Genomic DNA, 25142 nt, shown 5'->3' on the forward strand with positions numbered 1-25142 from the left:
TGCCAGACATTTTTCTATGGAGTGGGAACATAGCAATGAACAAAACCATGTCCCTGTCACCATGGAATTATACTCTAGTGAGGGAGAGCAAGGCAGAAACAAACAAACATATGACAGAATGACAAGGAATAGAGAGAAAAATGAAAATAAGTAATCCCTATTTAGAGAATATGATACTGTAGTAGGAATTGCCATCTTATATCAGGTGGCTGGAAGGTCGCACTAATAAGGAAGGAAACTGAGCTAAGATCTTAAGGCAATGAAAGTGTAAGTGCCATAGGTATCTAGTATTAAAAAAATCTAAGCAGAAGAAACACCAAAATCTCTGAGGCAAGTATGGACTTGAATTTCATCCACGTCCAAATCATGCACTGTATTCTACACCAGAATGCATTCTACTCCATCAGTGAAAGCTAGTAACTTAGAAACTTAGAACTGCAGAAAGTCAAATAAGTGATATAAAAATAAAAGTTAACTTTCCAAATAAAGTTGCTTACATACTACTCCTTTTAAGACTGTTTCAAAAAATATTTTGAGTAATATAAACAGTGAAAAGCAAATTATTTTAATAATATTTTAAATAATAACCTATTAATTGAGGTACATTCCATTAGAACAATAGTTATTCACTCAATGTTTTATGTTTAAAAATCTTAGCAAAAAAAAAAATGCAAAATAAAACCTTGTTCTGTTGAACAATTTCTTCTTCCAGGTTGCTGATTGTATGTTCATATTCTGATATTATATTATTCAAATATTTTATTTCTTCTTTATCTCTGATTAATTCTCGATTTAGTTTAAACTCTTGAAGACGAAGTTCTTCTATTTTCATATGCCAACTGATTACCTAAGATTTACAAATTATATGTACAGTTACATAAATATTTCTCCATTGATCAGAATGATTTTAATTCAAATTAGTGGACATTTTGTAAGAGAAGATATAAAGTTACCCTAGTTCAAGTTGCATGAATAAGTTTATTTAGGATTTCCAGACACATTCTGAGAATATATGGTATATTACAATAAAATATTTATTCACTGAAATGAATATCTCTAATATTTACTTTCATTTTTAATTTACCATCATTTGTTTGCTGAGTGCTTACTGCAAACATGTCAGACACACATTAGTACTATTTTCAGAAATGTAAATCCTAAATATTTCTAGCCGAAAGAATAGGATTCAGTTGCAAAGTTATTTTTCATTTAATTTTGACCACATAAGGGTAAGAACTAAGCTGTATTAAAAAATAACTGTGGGTCAATGACTGGTAAATAATTTAAAATAGGTAACAGTTGCAAAGAGTATAAATCAACTGATAACCACTAAAAAGATAAGAATAATTATAATTAGTATTTAATTCACTTTTCTAGTATTTAAATTTGTTATTATATAGTCTTATTTTTACTGAAATCGTTTAAGAAACTCACTTTACCTTTATAAATCATACACATTCAAACAGCTAAAACTCTTACTTATAAAATCTAAATTAATGAACTATGCTGCAATTTGGGCTGTATATTAAGCATTTTCCAAACAGGCACATACTAAGAGCTTTAAAATTATTATGCAAGTAGGTCGGGGATTTAGCTCAGTGGTTCTGCTGCCTGCTTTGTAAGCACAAGGTCCCAAGTTCAATCCCCTGGTACAAAAAATAAAAAATAAATATATATATAAATTTGGAAATACTAAACTTCAAGTCAATTTTTACCTTTTGCGCTCCCCTGGCATCCTTTAACGTGCTTATTAACTCCTCTAGACCCTTTAACTTTAATTCCAACTCCAATGTTTTGTTCTCCATATTTCTATGTTGTTGCTGAGAATTTTTCATTTCTTGCATTATTTTAAGTTTGTCATTTTGCAGTTGAATCATGGTTTTAGAGAATTTCTCCTGTTGTGCCAAAGGTAAAGCCCCACTGAACTGTCTTCGCAGAGACTGAATTGTTTGGCGCAGATGTTTTGCTTTGTTTCTCCCCTCCAAACGAGCATAATAGAGAGCCTGCTCTTTTTCGTCCAGTTTCTGCTCTAAGCGCAAATTGTAGGCCTCCAGCTTCTGTAGCTTGGATGTTACTGACTCCAACTTCCCAAAAGCAGCCGCCTCGCTAACTTGAAGAGTGACAATATGTTGATGCAATTTTGCAATCAGTGCCTTTTCGTCAGATTGTGCCTGATATTAAAAAGTACATATTTAGAGTAAGTCTCAAGTTTTCCCAAAGGAACTTATCATGGATTTTAAATCACAATTTATTGAACACAATTTTAAAACAACATGGAACATGAAATCCTACAAAAAAATCTATTTTTGTTATAATATAATTGCCAAAGAATTATATAAGAAAAAGTTAAATATTCCTAAAATCCAAATTGAACTAAATAACAGTTGGAATATTACTTTTTAAAAATATTTATACAGGTAAATCATACATTGATACAATATATGTGAACTTTTTAATCCTCCAGAAATCTGCAATGTGAAAATACTTGAAAAGCTACACATAAGTATAAGAGGAAAGGGGAGTTTCTAACCACTAGCAGAGATAAAGTCCAAATAAAGATTAAGCCATTTAAACATCAAAAAAATAAAAATAAAAATAAAAATAAATAAATAAAATATAAGAGGAAACAATGTTATTAAAGACGTATTATTCCTGCTTAGTGTGTTCACTTTCGGCAGCAGCCAGCATGATGCATTTGCAGGCATTTAAATGCTTTTCTGGATTATAAATGGTATTTTAAATTACAGGGTTTTTAAAATCAGGCTCCAACTCTGGTTAGCATATCTTCTGATTAAAACTATAATATTACACCAATATATACTATGAGTTTAGGAAACACGTAGAATCTATATAGAAAGCCACTACTGCATATACCTGATAGTCTAGCAGCTGCATTCTGAGTGATTCTACCTCCTTCTCTCTGGATTGTTGCTGTGTATGCAAAATTTCAACTTGTCTTTTGGCAATATCAGAAATCTCTCTCAGTCTAGGAAGCAATAAGGTATTTCAGTTATGAGTAAGTATATTTTCTAATCCCCAATTCATAGTTTCTTTTCTGGAAAGCCTAAGATTCTAGCATCCCTTCTTTGCATAAATTACAAAGGATTCAGAAGTTTCCTGAACTATTTCATAAAACCTAGTTCCATGAGACATTAACAAGTATAATAGAACTCCTTTGCCAACATCTCTCCCCCTTGACATATGTAATATGACATATTAAATGTTCTGAGAAGTTCTAATGTAAATAATTCTCTCAAACTGTACCTAACATATAGCTCTTACAAATGTATATGACCAAGGACTCTTGATCTCACATTTTTAATAAGATACTTATTTCAAAACTTTTAAAGTATTAAATGGGTTATCAAAACTACAGAAATTTAAAATTCCTAGAGTAGGTTATGACCTGAATGGGTTAATATCTATTTTAAATGCTTTTAATTTACAAGTTATCAAACACATGAAAAGAAACAAAATATATACCTACTACAATTACAAAATAAAAGTAATAGGAAAGGAGAAAATCCTTTGCAAATGGAAAGGGGAGCAAGAGATGAAGGGGGTTGTAAAGAATTACGATGTGTCATGTATGTGTATAATGTTCCCAAATGAATGTATTCCTTATGTAATGTAAATGAGGAGAAAGAAGAATGAAATGAAGAATCTCTCATAAGGAAAAGGGCTGGCAAACAATGATAGCCCCCAAGGACTCTTGCGTTTGAGGCTCATTAGAGGCTCTAAAGGAATGGCTATGGAACCTTATGCAGAAACCATATAAATATTTTTGCTAATTATTTGTACATGACAGATGAACTCAGTGCTACCCATATTTTTCTCCTGAAGTAGCACCTAATTATAAAAGCAAGTACATATGCTCTACCTGGCACACAGTATTTACTCTTTTTTTTTTTTTTTGAGACAGGATCTTGCTATGTAGCCCAGGCTGACCTTGACTCCACTATGTGGCCCAGGTTGGCCTCAAACTCACAGCCATCCTTTTGCCCCAGCCTTCCAAGTGCTGAGATTATAGGTGTGCACCACCATGCACAGCTCATAGTGTTTACTCCTGACACATATCTTGTGTTCTAATTAGCTGGCCCGTTTCCCCGTGTGAAAGCACTACCTGAGGGTCTTTAAGTATGACTGTGTGACGTCTGGCACAGTGCCTAGTCCACAGCAGATAATATAAATAAAATCAAAATCTGAATTTTTCATGTTTTTACAGTATCTTTTGAAACACAGAAGAGGTACTGTCATTTCCATTTTAAAGTGAGGACCATTCCTCTTCCATCTTCTACTTGCCCTAAAAAATAATCAGTATAAGAAGGAGACCTCACAATTTCCAAATTCAGTACCTGATTCCAAATCCAGTGCTTTCTTCACTCATATTCCTGTACTCCAAAAAATGCAGATTTTCAGATAATTTTTTCCTCAACATTTTTATTTAACCATGTTCAAAAATATTATTATTAATTCTTTTACTAAAAAGAAACCAGGATCAATTACCACTAAGAATGTGAACGTTTATCCTTTTAATTAATTCTTTAATGGTACTGGAGATAATCCGAAAGCCTTTGCACTGAGCCACATTCTCATTCCTTTTATATTTTTTTAAAGTTTGAGAGAATTCAAATTTGCAATTTTCCTGCCTCATCCTGCGAATGATGAGACATTCGCAGCTGTTAAGTTTCTTAAAGACAAATAAGAGAAGACACATGGCATGAAGTGACAAATGTTTGTATGCTCTTACTTTGACACTTCAACTTTCAGTTCCATTTCACTTTTCTCTAATTCTAGAATGCGTTGCCTATCAGCATCACTCACAGGCTTGCTCACGCTGTCAGCTAATTCATCTCTTAACATTTGTTCCACCTTCTGTGCATCCAAGTTGATTTTGGTAAGCTAAGAAAAAGTAACAGAAAACGTTCAGACACATGAGGTTTGTGAGGTTTTGTTGCTGTTGTTTTGTACTGGGAATGGAACCCAGGGCTCTGCTGTACCACTGAGCTGTCCCCAACATACATCAATTTTCCATGAGTTTTTTTTTTTTTTTTTTTCAGAATTCAGCTTTTAGAGTACTACAGTTCTATTTACTTTTCTGTAGTCCAGCTAGAGACTAAAGAGAGGAAAGAATGGAGAATAAATTATGGAAGATGTGGTTATAGTATAATCCTTTCAAAGTAATTTATGATAGGCAATTCATAATATCTGAATCTGTTATTCTTACTTTGCCTGGACTACAGTATTCTCCTTATATTTTGCTTTAATTATATCTCTGTAAATAGATTTAAATCAGTTAATAAAATCATAGTAATAGAGCGCTAGTGACTCAGTTAAACTGAACAAAAGTAACATATGTACTCTGGATAACAAGTGAATTCCCAAAGTAAGCCAACATTATGAGTGTTGTTTAATCATCAATTGTCAAACATTTGCAAACTATATTACTGTGTTTAATGCTTCTGACCAGTATTAAAAAAATTCAAAAATATTCTACTAGAATGTAAAGTTTCTGAAAGTAGGTATAATTGTCTGTTTTGTTTCTTGAAATTATCTTCAGTCCCAATTAGGATAGGCCTTGAATAAATACCTGTTAAATCAAGAGATGGTAGTGGAAAGCAGTTTGTTATCGAATAGATAAATATCTTTTGTACATTAAAATTAATAATGTAACACTGATGAGAAAGAACTCACTCCAGAAAAAGCTGCACTATTTTAAACAATTCAGATTTTATAATAAACAGATTTCATTCATTACATAAAACACAAGAACTATTTTAATATACTATTTCAGAGATACAAAACTGTTAGTAACACAATATCTACATAAATTATTTACCCTGTAGTTGCATGATAAAAATTTAATATCAAACCTCAGCAAATTTGGTTTCCAATTCAAAATTACGTTCTTCTATTTGCTTTAATGAAGTCCTTAAGTGTTCATACATTTTCTGACAATGTTCAGCCCGCTGCCTTTCATTTAATTCCTTCATTTCCAACATAGTGATTTTTTTTGAAATAGAAATAATGTCACTGTTGGTTATTGATTTCTTTGCCTTATCCATGTTAGATTCATTTCCTATATGCAATAATACTTAAGTCAATCTTATTGTTTATATCAAAATTATATCTCAGATACTTTAGATGCTGTACATAAGAAGGTAATATAGTAATGAGATAACGAGTTTTTTGAATGATGACACACCTAGATTCTATTTTTAGCTTGGTTACTTCCTGCAAATCTGATGCCTATCCCAATTTAATTTCTATGGAATTTGTTCTATATCAAACAATAATGAATTACTGTATTCCACGTGGGATTGCTGAAATAGCAATGTAAAGATCTTAGTGTAAAAATGTCACATACAGAAAATCAAAAAGTGGTAAACAGACTTTACAGAAAGAAGACAAACTATGAGAACCAAAAAGTAAAGCAAAATTACTTTGTGAATATAAATACAATGATTTGATTTTTAAGATATTAGTGAGATAAGGTGAGAGGTAAAATGTGAAGATATGTATCTAAGAGATTTTACCAAATTAGATCTCAAACCATGGACAATATTTAGCCTTTGAACACATCTGATATCCACTATTTTATGTTTTTTTATTAGTTGCTACACATAAATTAGGTATAAGGCTCGTCTTTAGACATAAAATTGATTAAATAAGAAGAGAATTATAAGTCCCAATTTACTATGAAAAGATATCCTACAGATGTGTCATCAGTTACCTATTTTTTTGGTGGAGGAAAAACCTCACATTTTGTTTTGCAGAGTAGACATGCCAGAAAAAAACGTGCTATAGTGTTTTGCTTTTTAGAGTGTCAGTCAACACTCATTTTTAGGGTGGCCAATTACTTGACAGAATTAAGCATGCCTCACTTTTAAAGCATTCTTTTATAATGCCAAGAGTAACAACTATTTTTCCAATTTCATGTTTCATAACTGAATTTCTCAAAGTAATACGTAGTTTTTAACAACCATAAACAAATTTATGTCAGTCTCCATTTGTAAAAGTACTTCACTATGGTTGGTATGTATCTTCAAATATGTGACTTTAGAACAGCTGCTACAAGGAATGATCAAACAACAACAGATCACTGAAAGCAGCTTTGGATTAGTTCATTATGGAAGGAAAATTCATTCAGTAAACTGTAATCACCATCATAAAAGAAAAAAATCTGTACTAAAAATAAATACACAAAGGGTGTAAATCCCTTTCTCTATTCCATATCATGCTGAACTCCAAAAAGAAAGGCAAACGTGTGAGAGTCTGTAGCAGACTAGCCACGTGATGTGGTAAATGTGACGAAGTAACATTGACACTAAGAGATAAGGGAGAGTAAGAGGAGAAGAGTTCTTAAAACTTAGCCATAATTTAGGAGCTGGGGATATAACTAATGGGTACAGCGCTTGTATAAGATGCACAAGGCCCAGCATCACACACACACACAATAATAATAATAAATAAATAAAATAAGTCCACTTCGTTGATATAAAGTCATGTATGGAACAGATTACATAATAGAAAATTAAAGAATTTGTATAAAAATTTGCAGTTGTTAAAGAGAGCAAAAAACACAGAACCTACTTAAATTGTATATAAAACTCTTATACAAGGTATAATTAAAAAATTATAATAATAGAAGCATCACTATTATTCCCCTCAAATTACTCCAGAATGCTCCAAATATACTTGCTTCATCATTCTTGCCAGTATTTTTTTTTTCTTTTTTTTTTGAGCCAGGGTCTCACTATGCAGTTCAGGCTGGCCTTGAACTCACTATGTCAAGGAAGTATAGAAAAAGTTACTGAGATTTATGTGACCAAAGTGTACTCTTATATGTGCCGGGCTCAAGGAAGGCTGGATACCCTCCAAGAGTCTGCCCTTGAGGGCATAAACACCTTAATCTAAAATATTTGGTAAAAGGACTCTGTCCTGGCTCCCAGCCAGATCCGAGAGCAGACTCCTTCTAAGACACATAGGCCATATTGGCATGAGGCCACTTTTGTGTAACGGGATTCACATGCTAGCAGGGGAAAAGGGAGCTTTGGGAGACTAGAACTGCCTGCAGGAATTCTGCCCAGCAGGACCCTGACCAACTGCGATCTTGGGTTGTCCTCCAGTGTTGAGGCACTACCCTGGCTGGTGAAGTATTACTGCTATCTGTTGTAGTTTCTTTTTAATATTCTTATTGCTTAACAATGTAATAAAGCTATCTTTACTTACACTTTCATGTGGCGTGGTGTGACTCTTTTCATGGATTGAGTCTCACCCTAAGTGATGCACCAAGTAGCTTGGCATTAACCCTTACTACAACACTATGTAGCACACACTGGCCTCCAATTTGCAGTGATCCTCCTGCCTCAGCCTCCCAAGTGCTGGGATTACAGGCATGCACCACCATGCCTGGCCATTCTTGCCACCTTTGAGCCAGTTCTGGAAGTTCTCTTTCTGTGTCTTTATTTACACTATAGTGACTGCCTTGATATCCTGAATCTATTTGAAAAGTTTACATTTCATGGTCATTTTGACTTTGGAGAAGTGCCAGAAGTTGCACTGTAACAGATCTGGTGAATAAAGTGGATGAGGACACATCATATTTTTTGTGTGTGTGTGTCTTCCTTTTCACTGGATGGCACTGAGCAGTGGCATTAACCATATATTTGATCCCACCTTATAAAGACATAAAATAGGACAGCTTTAGAAAGTAGCAAAGATGGAATAAGTGTTCAAAGAGAAGGGGAGAATTCTGAGGTAAATTAATGGCAATGTATCTTTTACTGAAATTAATTTAAATTATTTTAAACATTTGCGATTATCATTTTAAATACCTTCCTTATGTAGGGGATACATAATTAGTATCTCATTAAATTAAAATTTACATTTCTAAAAGTAACTTATCTTTAAATTACCAATGTTACGTTTCTTTAAACCAAATGCATCAATCACCAACTTAATAAAACAGCTCTATATTTAGTAACAGAAACACTGAAGAAGAGCATTATAGCACTAAGGTATAAGAAACAAACAAAAATACCTTACCCACAGCAGCAAACTGATCCAACATTTACAAAACACAATGCTATGAGATAAAATTATTCAAATGATGCAAACTAGGGTAACCACTTAAAAAACTGATATGGAAAACCCTAGCAAAAGCCCAAAGATTTCAATACCATTAGCCACAAACATTTCAGTATCTTCTGGGACTATAATATCTCTATTCAATATATATGAAGATATTGAATGCAAGTCCATAAACCATAACAAAAATAAATAAAAGCTAGTCATCTAACTATAATCACTCTAACAATAGGATATTGCATGAACATTTACAAGTATGATAAATAAAACATGGTAATATTTGATAAAAACCTCATGAATACAGTTGAACATAACATTTATTATGAAGAATATAAAATATACTATCTAAGCAAAAATTTGATAATACAGTTGTGGGACTATGGGCAGAACATTCTTTTAAAATTTTCTTTAATGTTTATGGTGATCTTTTAGTGTAAAAATATCAAATGATATATAACTAGTATAACATCACGCTGTAGAAAGAACTCAATACTACTATTAAAATACAGGTTATTCAAAATTATCACTAATCTTGATTGATAAATGATTCAAAATAGCTAATGCTTAGTCATAAAATTTTAATATATATGATTTTATTGGGAATAAATCTAATTTAAGAACCAAAAATCAAATTTTGATGGAGATTTGTTCAGGCTAGTATTCATTAACTGTCTATTAATTGAACCATTAGGAAGAGTTTATTTTTTCAATTAAATACTGCCTTTTCATTTAGCATAGAAAAATTTTAAAGGAAAAACATTAATTATTAGCTCCTAAGCATTTTATACTATGAGCATAATTAATACTTACTTAATTGAGTATCTTGTTCCCAGGCTTGTTCAATAGTATGAAGTTTTTCCTTGGTAATCTCCAGTTCTTTATTTAGAGAATCAATCTGTTCTTTTAAGGATGCATTTTCACACTGAATAAAAGACACATCGCAGATAAATTATACTATAATTCAGATCAATACCACAGAAATGCCACTATATTGACTTTATGCAATGTCTCCTAAAATTCACAATCTGGCATTGTACAAAGTAGAATTCCCCAGTTATAGAATATACATACTCATACCCCACACAGATGTGTATCTCTTATAAAATATTGCCTTTGAATGATCACCAAACTCTCTTGTATCTAATATGTGGCTCTTACCCTATTACCCTCTGCCATTAAAACTGTATGCTCATTTTGATCAATTTAGATACTCAGAGATTCTACCATCTTCACAAATTTGTATTTATTTCTCTCATTACTACAGTTACTCAGCATCTTAACATGTTATTATCAGTGACAGGTGATGGATGTTCACAGTGAAGAGGAAAACAAAATTCTGGTTTTCACAGGCTTCTCCATTTAGTATCTATGTATGCGCATATGGCAGGATTTGGGGAGGGTGTGAAAGATAAGATAAATATGTAAATAGACAAAAAATCCATTAAAAACTTCAAGACCTAGGGGGAGAAAAGAAAAATAAGGTACTGAGGCACAAAAATAATATAAGGAAATAGATCTAGAAAAATGTGACTGAGGAAGGTCTTAATCACCAAAGAGGTGGTTTAAAAGCTAAGGTACAAAACCCAGTCTTAACAAGAAATTGGCCATGAAAACAGCTGATGTGCTGGGAAACCAGTATGTTGTAAAGCAACAAAGGGTTTGAAATACAGGAAGATCAGCAAGGGAAAAAAGGTCTGAAGAAGGAAAACATTTGGAGTATCAGAGGGAGCAAAAATAAGAGTGAAGAAATTATGCCTTTATCTGAAATGTTTGGGGACAAAAATGTTTTAGATTTTGGAATTTTTCGTATTTTGAAATACTTAAATAGACTTTACTATTGTAGAAAATATTTAAATAGACTTTACTATCAATCTGAAAATATGAAATCTGAAATGCTCCAAATTCAAAACTCTTGGAATGCTAATTCTCAAAAGTTATATTTTAGTGGTATAACTAGAAAATAAGCCACTATATAACGTCAGGAATCAAGTGCTATGAAGAATAGTACAAACAAGGTAATGAGACTTAAAGGAAATGTTACGATGAAACTAGCAGAATAAAGGGAAAAAAATGTAATTTTCTGGTAAACTGCACTTTGATCTAGCTTCCAATAGTGTAAAAACATAAGGAAAAGAGACCTGAGGGTGTCTAAAATATCTTTTTAGCCATTCTTTCTAGCTTTTATCATGCATCACAGGGTAATACTGATTTTGTTCCAGATATTTTTGCTTACAAGATTTTAAAATCTTGAGTCTCTCACTATTAACTCTAAATTTTCATTCTCATTCCCCCTCCTAACTTTACCAGTTTCCTATAAATTTTTGGAAAAAATAAATCCTATTCCTCTTCTCTATTCCTATCCATGGCCATTTCCCTTTTCATCTATTATCAAATTTCTGGTTCTTCTAAAGCCTTATCTATTCAGGTTTTTTTCACTTTTTAATATTTTTATTTTTTATTAGTACATGTTTACAGTATGATTATATTTATCATCGGGAGTTGACATGTACATAGTACATCTTTTTTTTTTTCTTTATCTTTTATCCTTCTTCTCTCTTCCTGCCCCTTCTAACTCTTGGTTCTCTTCCCATTTGTAAAAGCTCAACTGTCATCATTTTCCCCCCCCAAATCCTTTTTTTCCCCATTCCTTTTCCTTCCCCTCCCTACCTCCTCCCTCATTATGTCTACAAAATGACTACAATCCATTCAGGTTTTATATTTCTATATCATCTACTCTCTTCTCTACATTATGAAATCTGATTTCTATCGCCTCTATTCTCATGAAGTTTTATTCATAAAAGACATCAATAATTTCCAAATCATTACTGATAACCTTTGCAATACAGAGTTATTGTCACTCATCACTCTTGCAGGTCAACACATATTAGCTCTAACTCTGTGTCAACTGGGAGACTGCAAATACATAGTAATGAATTAAAGAAAAGTTTTATATACCATGAGTATTTTATTCCAGAAAAGCAGGTAGATACATAAACATATCAAGCCCAATGAGATACAAATAACAGAACTATGAACAAGATACAGAAGTAATTCAGACAGAAGAGTGACTTTATTCCATAAAGAAGGATGTTTCTGATAAAAAGTAATGGCTGAACAAAGTTTTAAAATACGAATAAAGATTCATTGTGCAAATAAATGGGAAAATTGGAAGAGGGGAATGTTAGCTAGAAAATAGAGCAGGTACAAAAGCACATAGGTAAAAAAGAACACTGGTACAGAAAGTTGGTAGTTCAGTTTCTAAAACAAATTCTGAAATTCCTTAGAACAAGATGACCTAAGTAAGGAACATATTATAAAAGAAAGTTGACTTATACTTTTCATGTGACTTGATTATTCTAGTGGCAATGAGGAGGATAAAGATTAGAGATGGACATGTAAGTAATGGCTACCAAAATAACAATAACGAAGAATAAAATTAAGACAAGGACAATGAAGGTGGGTCAGAAGAGAGAGAGAGTGACGCTTAGAATTGTAACAAATATGCAAACAGAAAAAGATACAGTACAACAAATAGTTCTCTTAGTTGGCTAATGGGAATCAGATAATGAGTATTAGCCTTGAAAAGGCTATGATAGTTTTAAAAAATAGGGCCACAATTCTTTGACAATATGTCTTTTCAAGGACATGTCTTCCTGGCTGATTGACAGCTACCGCCAACTCTACATGTCCCATACTCTTGCCAATACTAGTTCTCTGACTCCCATTAGCCAGTTAAGGCTATGTTGCCTTTCATTTGGTCTCGAAAGCCTGTGACTACTTTAAGCAATACGTGAAACTATGTCACTTCCAAAGCTAAGTCACAGAAGGCAAGGCAATGTTCATCTGTTCACTGAAACACTAGAAGTGGTCCTGAGTAGCCAGGTGAAAAATTCAACTATTCTAATATTGTCATGCTGTGAGGAAGCTCAAATATGTGGAGAAGTCACAGACAGACACTGGTAAACAAGCCCAGGTGAGAATCAGCCTGAGACACCAGCCTAGATGCCAGAGGTGAGAGTGAATTTCCTTTCGGATGATTCCAACCCTGGTGAGTAACCCTTAGTCTTTTAAATCTTTTTAAATTTTGAGGAAAGATGAAAAATATTCCTTAGGGTAACAAATAAAATAAAAAGTACTCATTGATATGTTATCTAGATTTTTCCCTAGATTTTCTTGAGAGAACAAGAAAGTGAAAATGAAAATAAATTATTACCACATTTAAAGTCATAATTTTCTATAAAAGCACAATACAGTGATTATGATTAAAAGTGATTAAAGTATTATTATTAATACATAACTCAGATAATTTTGTAGCAATCATTAAAAGTTTTTCAGATTGTTTTCATTTACTCAATATGACCTCCTAAACAAGCAAAAGCTCTTGAACTAACAAACTATTTCTTATCTCAGTTGTGTATGAGCATCAAAAGAGAATAAGTCAATAGACATAAGCCTCTATTTCTGATAAAGAAGATGAACATATCAGGAGCTTGTCTGCCTACTGTAAAAGGCATAGAGGTCAAGTGGCTACAAGAAAACTACTACTACCTGGCCATATTCACAGTTTGACTGAAACTTTGGATACTGTACCCTACTTTTTTATAGCTCTACGATAAGAAAGGATGGGGACTTATAGAGCTCATCCACAATCCAAGAAAAGACATGAATATGTCATCTACTCTCTAAGTCCATCCAAAGAAAAAGAATTCAGGAACCATGAGAGAAGGGTCTCCTCCAAAAACAGGGAGGGGAAAAGGACAGTTATTTAATGACACTTCCTCCTTTGATTATAATACACTCTCTGTTTTGTGCTCCTTTTGACACTGCATGCCTGAAATAAGGTTCATTCAACTGTATCATACCAGTGAGTCATGCAGAAATCATTCTGCAATTATAAATAGATAATATATGTGTGTTCACGTATACTAATATTCCAGAACAAAATACAAAAAAATTGTACCTCTCTTAAATTTACATAGACTCAAGTTTTAATAAAATCTGCAAAATCCTCAGAAATACAAAATGACTATACAAAAACCGCTAATATCACAAGGTTCAAGAATCATACAAACTTACCTCTAGGTGTTCCAAGTTATTTGCTCTTTGAACAAGCATATTATCTTTTTGCAAGATGTCCCTGTATTTAGCAGTCAGTTCATTATATTGTTTATTGGCCAGTTCTAGTTCAGACAAAGAAACACTATTATCTATAACCTTTTGGAGAGCTGCAATCTTGAAAATGGCCATTTCCTATGTAAAGAAGAACATACTGAGTTATGTTGGTAGATTTTTTCCTAGAAAGCATTATGTTCTCACCAGGCCACTATAGTCTCAAATAAAAAGGGCCCATAGTTGTATACTGAAATTTCTAAAACTGAGCAAAAATAAATCTTTGTTCTTTTTAAGTTGACTTATCTCAGGTTATTTGTTATAGTAATGGAAAGCTGATAACATAATGTTCTACTCAGCTGCTCTCAAACTATAAAAAGCCACTAATCAAAGACATTGAAATATAAATATTAACACCAAAATGTCTGAACTTTTAGAGGTCTACATCAAAAACATTTCTTTGTGATAAGCAAACCTTACATGGACAAGTAAAGGAAAGTGATAGAAGCTTACTAAGAAGAGGAGTAATGGATACTCATATCTATGATGTGAGGACAATAAACGACACATGGTCATAATTCATTCTGAAGTACAGGAATGGTGAAAAAAATCCTTGTCATGGTGCTTCCGATCTCATTGCCACCGCTTCTCTCTTCATCTGCACAGGCACACAAAATTCTACTTTGCCCTTGGGAATTTGATTTCATTTTGGGGAGCGGGGAAAAGGTGGGAAATATAGGGGTAAACAGTATTCTATTTCCTCGCCCTTAAAAATACATGGTTGTTTGTCTTTTTAGCTTTTGAACACTTACACATAAACACATGCAAACAAAATACAGGTTGAAAAATCAAGTTGATGAGGAAGAAAACTCAAGTTCTTTTCTCCTTTCTACCTCAAGCATCAAAGTATTTTCTTAAAAAAGAACTATAAAAATAAATACAAGGCTATTTTCTACATGTAAAAATTTGCTTAGTCCATGTCCAAAATTTTCCTACTTTAACACAGTTCTTGATGCATCAGAATTCAGCTTTCAGATCACACTAAAATGAATTAAATCTTTTGAAAATTTAAATGTTTTACATTCAAATTCAATAAAAAGAAGAGTTAATTCCTAAAATTGAAAACAGTGGAAAATAAATAAGCCTAATTATATACCAAGTGAATGATATAACTACCTGAAAAGAAACATTTTAAGCAACTGTAGAATATGTTACTTTGCCTGCACATTCTTAGTGAGATACACTCTAAAAAAATAAGAACTGTAAGGAAATCTTAAATACAGTAGTTTTTTTTTTTTAATTGAGTTTATTGGTACAATCTAGGTATACAATACAGTTACATTCATCATTGGGATTCTGTACCTTTACATAATAGGTCTTGATTCTCATTTTTTCCCCTTGTCCCTGCCCTCCCTTCACCCCCCTCCCCTCCCCATTTACAAACACTTTGTTTCCATTTTTTCAGTTTCTCATATTTTTTTCCTCTCCCTTATTACCTTTCCCCCACCCTTCCCACTACATCATTGCCTTTTCTCTTTTACTTTCCTTTTTAGTTTTATTTTAGGATTCCCTATTTTTAATGTTCATACGGAGATTTCTTTAACTGAAATACAGAATAGTTTCTTTGGTGTGAAAAACTATAAGAGTACACAGGATCCTAATGAGATAATTAATAATGTGCAATAGGAAGTAAAGGGCTAAAGGTGTAGGGTAAATACAGTAGTTTTAATTATTATTTTCAAATGAATGTGTGTGTGTGTGTGTATGTATGTATGTGTTCAAATAAATAATACTGCAAAATAAAAGGCACATTGCCTGAATTAAAAAATAATCATTTTAAGGTTAATACCCAGAAATTTCTATTTAAAAAATATAAGTACAAAATTTGTGATTTCGAAAAAAAAAAATCGACATTACTTGGAAGTAACAAAATGAACTCTTAGTTTAAATATACATAAATGTCTTAACTTGTCCATTGAAAAGAACTAAGCAAGGACATTCCCAGGGCAATGACTCCTAGTGACCAGTTTTTCTATCTAATTGCTTTCCCTTCTAGAAAGAACCACACCTCTTTAGAAAAACTGTTTGTTTCACATCTGTGTAAGAAGTGCAAAGGCACATCTAAAACATTTTGTTTTATGAGTAGCTGTGAAGTTTGGTTCAAAGATTAAAGGATTATTGTCAAAATAATACATGCATCTATGAGTTAACTTGCAAAGGTTCTTTCCAGTCTAAGTTAAGACAAAAGAATAATGACTTCAACTGAACAAAACACAATGAATACTTAAAAGTCTGTGAGTCTGCTCATAACCAAAGAAGTGAAAGTTCAGTGGGAAGAACAGAAAGAGCAGAGCACATAAACTATGTTCTGAAAGCTGGTAATTCAAAAGAAACAATGAGGAACTATAAAATAACCAAATAATGGGGGCTAATGAGAAAAAGCTCTTTAGTGTACAGAAGGATACCTACTGTGTTCAGTTTGACAGCAAAAATACTAAAATCAGAACAAAAGAATACTGCTAATAAAGCAAAATATAACCTGAAAAATAATAATTTTTGAAATTCTCAATGAAGTATTTGAGTCAAACAACAATTATCAGCGGATGCTAAAATCATCATGAGGATTCGTTATTTACATGGCACCAAATATCACCAAATGGTTTATTAAATCACTTAGTAGGAGGCACAGCAGTGTATGGCTGTCTTCTTAACAGTATCAATCATAAAACTTAACACAATCAATGTATGTTTCAAAGTAATGCAATACACTGTATAGTATAAAATATTATTTATGAAGGATTACTGCCAAAAAATGTTTAACTTGAATCTAACAGAGGCCTTAGAGCTTTTAGTAAACATACTACACAAAGAAACAAGAAAATCACGACACACACACACACAAATCAGATAAATGTAACATTTTTTAGAGAAAGAAAGGAGGATTCTATACTACAAAGATCTATAATCTATAACACCCAAATTCATTAAAAGCATGACTCTTGACTGGAAATAGGTACAACTAAGGAAATAGTCTGGGCATTAAGTAAATTAAAAGATTACCGTCAATTTTTCAGGTAAGAGAAAGCTATTGTGGTTTACAAGAAGGGCTGTGTACACTGGGATGCACACAGAATTATTTAGGGGAGACATATCTGTAATTTAAATACTCCTATAAAAAGCTGATGTAAATATGACAAATGTTAATAAATATTTACTAATAATGCTGACAGTGGAAGTTCATGAATCTATCTTATCTTCTGCACATTTAAAATTTTTAGTCTGGCCAGGGATTTAGTTTAGTGGTTCCACTGCCTGACTGGCAAGTGCAAGGTCCCGAGTTTGATCCCTGGTACCATAATAAATAAATAAATAAACAAACAAATAAACAAATAAATAAATTTGTTTTAATCGAAACCAAAATAATAAAAAATACCTTAAATCTTTGTAAACATCCAATTTTTTCACAAACTTCGGCCTCCATTGACATCAAGTCTTTCTTTTGTTTTCCATTTTCTTTTCTAAGTTGTCGTTCCATTTCTACTAAAGCTGTATATTGCCTTATAAGTAACTTTTCATTCACTTGCAAGACAGTGATTTTTCTACTATTTTCTGAAAGTGTTTTTTTCATTTCATCTGAATCCATCTGAAGAGCATTGAGCAAATTCTGCAAAAACATGTTGATGTTACTTATTGAGCCTAGCTATTCTAGTTTATACGCTATTGTATACCAATTTTTAAAGTATTTTACTTACGTTATATTCTTTTACTTTTATAGCATCTTGTTGGATTTGATCCTCAAGTTTTCTCTTTTTATCTTTTATTGTTTCAGATTCTGTTTTCCAGTTCTCCTTTTCACTAAAAAGAGCAAAGCAACAACAACAACAAAAGACAAAGCATCAAACCTTGTAAAATGTGGTACCATGACAAGAGCTAACTTTAGATAATGGAAATGTAATGATTCCCTAACACAAAAGACACCTTAGCTACTCAGTATCTAACACACAAGATAATTATTTAAGTAAATGGAAGGTTACAAACTTTAACAAATTATTTTCAACCTTCCCTGATTAATCACTCTAAAAGGATTATAATATAATGCATCATCCCAACCCTGGATAAGAAGTATCCAAGGTAAGTCTACAACATATGAAAGAAAAATATACAAGGTTTGAAACTTGATACAAAGACCAATGGGTTCTTACCAAACATACATAATAGCTGTCTTTAAAGGGGTCAAAGTTGATCCAAGAGAATAATGACTCTAGTGGAGTCATTAAACTAACAGCTAATTCTGGAAATCAAGTCTCAACTTCTAAGCTTAATATTAAATATAAGTACTGACTACTCACAAAATACTCAAGACTACAATATTAGAAGTCATCAGACTTAAATATAAAATGACACAAAATTTCAGTTAGACAGCAGTAAGTTCAAGAAAGCTATTGTACATCATAGTGACAGGAGTTAATAACAATATAGTTTAGACTTCAAAATTACTAAGATTTTAAATGTTTTCCCCACAAAAAAAGAGCATGTGAGGTGCTATATATGTTAAATATCTTAATTTAGCCACTGTACAATCTATATATATCAAAGTATCATGTTATATTCCATAAATACAGAAAAGTTTAACTTGTAGGTGAAAAAAGTAAAATATATGGACAAATTTATTTCTTTAGAAAGTGCCTAAGAAATTGTTGCTTATAGTAAAGATGTTCTACAATCACTTTTAATCTACTCTGCCAATCATGGTGGGATCATTTTCTTTGTTATTGAATGGATGAACCTTAGATATGCAACCCGACAGGCTATGAAAACCAGAGTGACAGTTGTCTCCAGAAAAATTCTTATCTACAACTAAAAAATTATACAAAAAAAATGTTCTTCACTGGATATGGCTCCATTTCCATGAACTTCTACAACTCTTTTATAACCATCATAGGAGTTAACAATACTACATAAATATTACTTACCATCTAACTAGCTTGGGTTTCTTGTCAGAACAGATTTAAATCACCATTACTAGATAATTCTGATTCCTACTAAGGAAATCATTCTATTGATATTGATTAAGATGGCAGATAACAAGAAATATGTTGTTCTCTGTAAATATATATCATGATGGTAGTGATGAAGAGTGATGTTAATGATGACATTTGCTAAGAATTCTTACATGTCATGCACATGCACTCATCTTACATTTTCATGTAATAATTTATTTAAATTTCATAACAACCTTATGAAAAAGCTATCATTGTCAGAATTTTTCAAAAAAAGAAACAGATTGGTAAAGCAACTTGCTCAAGATTTTCTAATTAGCAAATGTTAAAGTCTAGTTCAAAGCCAGGCTGAAAAATCCCAGGACGTGGATGGGCTTTTGATCAATAAAATTATACTATATATTTAAAATCATACTCTTAGCAAAAGTTACCAATTGGAGTGAGGGGTCGAAGGAGGAGAAATGAAGAGAAAATCAAAATATGTAAATTATTTTCATGTTAATTTCATTACAAATAAGAATATACTACAGTAAATTTGTCAAGCTTTGTTAATCATTATACCTCAGATATTCTTTATATAATAAGCTTTGTTGATGACGAATTACTGCAAATTTCCTATTATAGTCTTCAAGAGAATCTTCTAAATTCTTTAGCTTCTTTTCTTTATTTTCTAGTTCCTAAAAATTGGATTAGAAATAAGACTTAAAAGCATCAGAACAACTGGATTTTGAAGGTATAAATTTACATTCTAACAAAATCATAGAATAATATATGAAAGAAAGTCACAAAATTTATAAGCAGAACAATTTATATATTTTAATTAACTGATTATTTTATTTATTTATAAATAAAATGGTATAGGGGATTAAAATTAGGGTCTTCTCTCTGACTTACATCCCAACTCACCCCTATTTTACCTTGAGACAGGGTCTCACCAAGTCACAAGGTTGCCCAAGCTGGCTTGAGTTTGTAATTCTCCTATCTTAGCTTCCCAGAGTGCTGGAATTACAAATTTGTGCTACTACACCCAGCTTAAATAAATTATTTTTAATTGACACATAAAAATACTAGAAAACAATATATATTAATGGGATAATATATGATGACTCAATATATTCTGAACATTTTAGAAGGCATATGAAATGAGGGAACACACATTAAGAGAGTACTATAAAACACGTAAAAGTACTTTTATCAAATAGGATGGTTAAAATAAGCATATAAATTACTTAGAAGAACAGTTACCAACAACAACAAAAAAATCTACAGTCACCTCCAATTGCTCATTTTGTGAACATATACTTTCATGCCTCCACTCAAATTATTACATTTTAAAAATAAAGAAATTGAGACTTTAAAAGATTACATAACGTACTAAAAAACTCACTGCACTGTTATTTGGCAATGTTCTCTCAGGAATATATGCCAGGCTAGGTGCACAGATTCAGATCCACCAGCTGAGGCCAGAACTGTCTCATTCGAAGTCACTTCTATCACTTTCTCCTGCCTTAGGATTCAGACTCAAAGATGTGTTTTGTCACCTGGACAGTTTTAGAGTCCCTATCAGCGTTCCTTAATCTACCATGATGTTTTTCCTATTTTAATATAAATATGAAAATCAAAATCTTATCTCAAAATGATAGTGCTGGGCCAGAGATGTACCTCAGTGGTGCCACACCTGCCTGGTAAGTTCAAGGTCCTGAGTTTGATCCCAGGTACCACAAAAAAAAAAAAAAAAAAAGATAAAAAGACAATGCTATATTGCCATTAGCTATTAATAAAGTGCCAGTTTTGCACAAAACTAAATCAGAGTGCTATAAAAGTAAAGGTAATAAATGAATAAAAGTGATGATACAACCTGAATTATAAAGCAATGATCTGATAGTTGAGGTTGTCCCTACCTTACTGGGATAAGACACAAATTCCAATATTTGAGAAAACAATAATGTAATTTCAAATTACAAAAGCAAGTATTTGACAAGTCTAACTCAAGTATTTCATTTATGGATAATCTAGCAGAAGGCAACAGAGGTGCTTATAATAAAAACACATCTTTTCACTGCTTCTGAACACAATTTTCTAATTATATTTGTGGTGTATGTGGTGCTGATAGTATTCAAATTTCACATAATGAAAAGCCATCTCTTAGTAGGCCGGACATTCTCAATCTATGGCCTGCAAGCATACAGTTTTAACAATATTTTTCAAGACTCAATTGTAGAGTGCTGAGGGTAGCCTATGATGGTATAATGCTGTGTAGGGGAGAGGGTGTAGCATTCAGTGCCATTTCCACCTGTGGCTACCACACAGTCACTCAAATCAAAACCCATGTCTTTTAGACCTCACACGTTCATGTGGCATAACAAATAAAATGCAATGATTACAACAATAGTATTTCAACCCACCTACATGTGTGTGGGCCTGCGAAGACAGGCATATATTCTTCTTAGGCAGACATGCAAATCGTTAAGGATTTTCTTATTTAATTATCAAACTTAAGATTTCTTGTGTTACTTCATAAAATATCTTAGTAAGTTATATAAGATTTTTGTGACATATACATTAGCTGTATTATATATTTTGTGTGCAGCCCAAGATAACTCATCTTCACTTAACATGGCCAGGCAAGACAAAAGGCTGGAAAGCCATGCATTAGGCTATTTATTCACAGTGCCTATGATGTAAACAGCAAAACTGAGAAAAAAGAAAAACAAACAAAAAAAAAAAAAACACAGGGCAAGTTGTGTAACAAAGTACCCTCTCTAATTTTCTAATGGATTAACTAAAATTTATAGGTAAAGGAAAGAAAAAGATAAACAATTTGGCCTAGATTTGTTTAATGTTAACATACAAAAGGAAACAATTCTAATCATAACACTAAAAAGAACTGCATCAGACTAGGAATTTAGTCTCAGTCCCTCCTTTTCTAACCAGTAAAGACAAGTACTCATCTTATTCACATTCACTACTTTATAGTAGCTGCTTGTTGTTCTACACATCAATCATATATTTTTTATGAATAAGATATGTGAACATACTTTAAATTTAGATAAATGGAATAAACTGTCTTTATACTATTTCATTAATATCATAATCCTTTAATAATGTCTCACTATTAATATTCAGAGGAATATTCAAAGGAATATCTAAAGAATAAATTAAGAAACATAACAATCAATGATTTTTGTTATTTACATTTGAAATGCTCAGTACCTGTAAGAGATGTATTAAATACTCGTTCTGAGAATTAATGATGCTAGCACTTGATGGTGCGACCCCATCCGGTAAGTCTAACCCTTTAAAAACAACATGAGATCCTTCCGATTGCCTTAGAAGACTGGTTTCTTTCTCAAGATGATCTATCTGTAAACAAGTAAGACAGGGATGAGAACCACATCTCTTATATCCAAAGACAACCTGAAAAGCAATAACTTATATGTTTCCTTTCTTTTTTGGTACCGGGGATCAAACTCAGGACCCTGTGCTTGCAAGGCAGGTATAGTGCCACTGAGCTAAATCTCTGGCCATCAACTTACACTTTATACTACTTCAACTGAGTATTTTTTAAAAGTAGATAAGCGACTGTCCTAACAAGAATGAAATAATACTCTAATTTTTATAATGACTAAGACTTAGAATGATTTTGCTCTTTTTTTATATTACAAGGCACTTATTTTTCCATTTTATTTTGTAAGAAAAATTGAAAGTCTTCTTAATGTTGAAGTAATTAATTCAAGGGAGATTTGCTCACAAAGAAGCTAAATTTTTTTTTCTTCTATACATATGTTTTTTGCTTAGTGTTTTCTTTTCTTTCATAAAATTCTCACCTTTAAATTTGCTTTTGCCAACTGCTGTGAGTAATCCATAGCTTCTTTCCGAGATTCCTTAAGCTCTTGTCTTAATTCTTCATTCCTTCCAGTAAGTTGATCAACTTGGGCTTTCAAATGCAGACTGGCATCAAAGATTCCTTCCGCATTCTTTGATTCTATAGCCTAGAGTATTTGTAGAGGATATAATACAAGGAAAAACAATAAAATCAGAGTAAACAAAATTTTGCCTTTTGTGATATTTAATCATTTCTTATGTCAATCTTATGTCTAGTAACAAAACATGGTATTTCAATGTCTTATTTATGACTCTTTGAACCTCAAAAATATTGTATGAAGCAAAACTATTTGATGCAATATAAACTCCAGAACTTAAGGCAGAAGAGAAGACAGAATCAGTAAAATCCAAATATAATCTCATTAAGAGGGTGATGTAGGGCTTAAATCCAGGCAGCTGATTTTTTTTTTTTTTTTTTCTGGTACTGGGGATTGGAACTCGGGTCCTTGCACTTGCAAGGCAGGCCACGGAACCGCTGAGCTAAATCCCCAGCCCAGGCAGCTGATTTTTAAACTAATCCTTCACCTGAAGGAATTCAGAGTAAGCCATGCAGAACAGTTAAACTATATTAATTCAAAGGAGATACCAGAAAGATAGAAGACATAGGGAGGTACTCTGACTGACAGCAAGGTAGACTAGTTGTCACTGGAGAACCGTATTATGATGTTTGTATTTATATGGCTTTCAGCTAAAGCAAGATTGAATTAGTGATGTGGGGCACCAAGAAATACGACATAGTAACAGAAAGTGAACTAAAGTGCATGAAACAGAAATTGGCAATAGAAATAGAAGGCAGGACTTTGCGGAGCTATCTTGTTCTGCTTTTATTTGGTCGCTAAGTAGAATTTCCTTTGGAGAATGAAGTTTGACTTGGAATATGGATCAGTAGTGGGAAGCATCACAGACGAAAGGTTGTTACATAAAAAGCATGAACAACTATATTAAGACACTCAAAACTGAGGCAAAATAAAGTCACCAGCCAGGGAAAAAAGTCAGAATCAAGATATAAAAGAAGTCAGGTAGTCTGCGTAAATCTTGGCAAATAATTTTGTAGCTTTAGGAAGCTATTATCATACCAGTATCACTTTCCCTCTCTGGAAGAACTATAGTATTTTTATAGAAAAAAATTCAACTACTCATTAATCACAATTTTAAAAGAGTAAGATTACGGGGTGGGGATTTAGCTAAGTGGTTCCGCCAGCTGCCTTGTGAAAGTCAGGTAGTCTGCGTAAATCTTGGCAAATAATTTTGTAGCTTTAGGAAGCTATTATCATACCAGTATCACTTTCCCTCTCTGGAAGAACTATAGTATTTTTATAGAAAAAAATTCAACTACTCATTAATCACAATTTTAAAAGAGTAAGATTACGGGGTGGGGATTTAGCTAAGTGGTTCCGCCAGCTGCCTTGTGAACGCAAGGTCCCGAGTTCGATCCCCGGTACCAAAAAAAAAAAAATCAAAAAAACAAAATTTCTATGCCGGGCGTGGTGGCACAAGCCTATAATCCCAACACTGACACCCTGTCTCAAAAAACCCCCCCCAAAAAAAGATTTCTTCTATTTAAATCCAATAAAAATTTTGAATTTAGTGACGCGTGTTAAATATATTCAGATAATATGATATAAATATTTATGTAAAATATATACTATATTCAAATTTATGTAACTGACACAATGTTGCAGAACTGTTCATTTTTTGCATGGTAAATATAAGTAGGATATTACTTAATGGCTCAAATCTTTCCTAAAGTAATAGGTATTTAAATATTTAAAGTAAAGTCACTGTATTATACTTTAAAGTAAAATAACTTTAAAACAACCCTAAAGGTTCTAGAAAATGAACAAAATATAAACAGGGTGGAAAAGAATTTTTATAGCTTTAGTGGGAGGGTCGGCTGCAGTTGCAGTAATCTATAATCTTTCTGGTCTAGAAACTATGGGATAAGAGCCCAAAGCTATGTGAAATTTAAGGAGGAAATCTCAGGAAGAAGAGAGCCAGCAAAACAAGTTCTAAATTCTTTGTTAAAAACTGCCAGGTTGGGCCAGGGATTTTTAGCTC

At 32.5% G+C, this 25142-nt stretch overlaps 1 protein-coding gene across 1 annotated transcript in view; it reads right to left on the bottom strand.

The window, feature by feature from the left end:
- Cep290 (centrosomal protein 290) overlaps nt 1–25142 on the bottom strand; it is a 79294-nt gene that overhangs the window by 33284 nt on the left and 20868 nt on the right. Inside the window, exons 20-31 of the mRNA XM_010629786.2 lie at nt 23027–23191; nt 22413–22562; nt 19761–19876; nt 17952–18054; nt 17633–17863; nt 14167–14340; nt 9901–10012; nt 5874–6079; nt 4751–4902; nt 2875–2986; nt 1716–2171; nt 683–847 (exon numbers count right to left, since the gene is read on the bottom strand). Of these exons, the coding sequence (XP_010628088.1) occupies nt 683–847; nt 1716–2171; nt 2875–2986; nt 4751–4902; nt 5874–6079; nt 9901–10012; nt 14167–14340; nt 17633–17863; nt 17952–18054; nt 19761–19876; nt 22413–22562; nt 23027–23191 (2142 nt within the window). The remainder of the gene's footprint in view (nt 1–682; nt 848–1715; nt 2172–2874; nt 2987–4750; nt 4903–5873; nt 6080–9900; nt 10013–14166; nt 14341–17632; nt 17864–17951; nt 18055–19760; nt 19877–22412; nt 22563–23026; nt 23192–25142) is intronic.

The sequence above is a fragment of the Fukomys damarensis genome, unplaced genomic scaffold (assembly GCF_012274545.1).
Source record: "Fukomys damarensis isolate Sample0158 unplaced genomic scaffold, DMR_v1.0_HiC HiC_scaffold_15, whole genome shotgun sequence".
In the NCBI taxonomy this organism is placed as follows: Eukaryota; Metazoa; Chordata; class Mammalia; order Rodentia; family Bathyergidae; genus Fukomys; species Fukomys damarensis.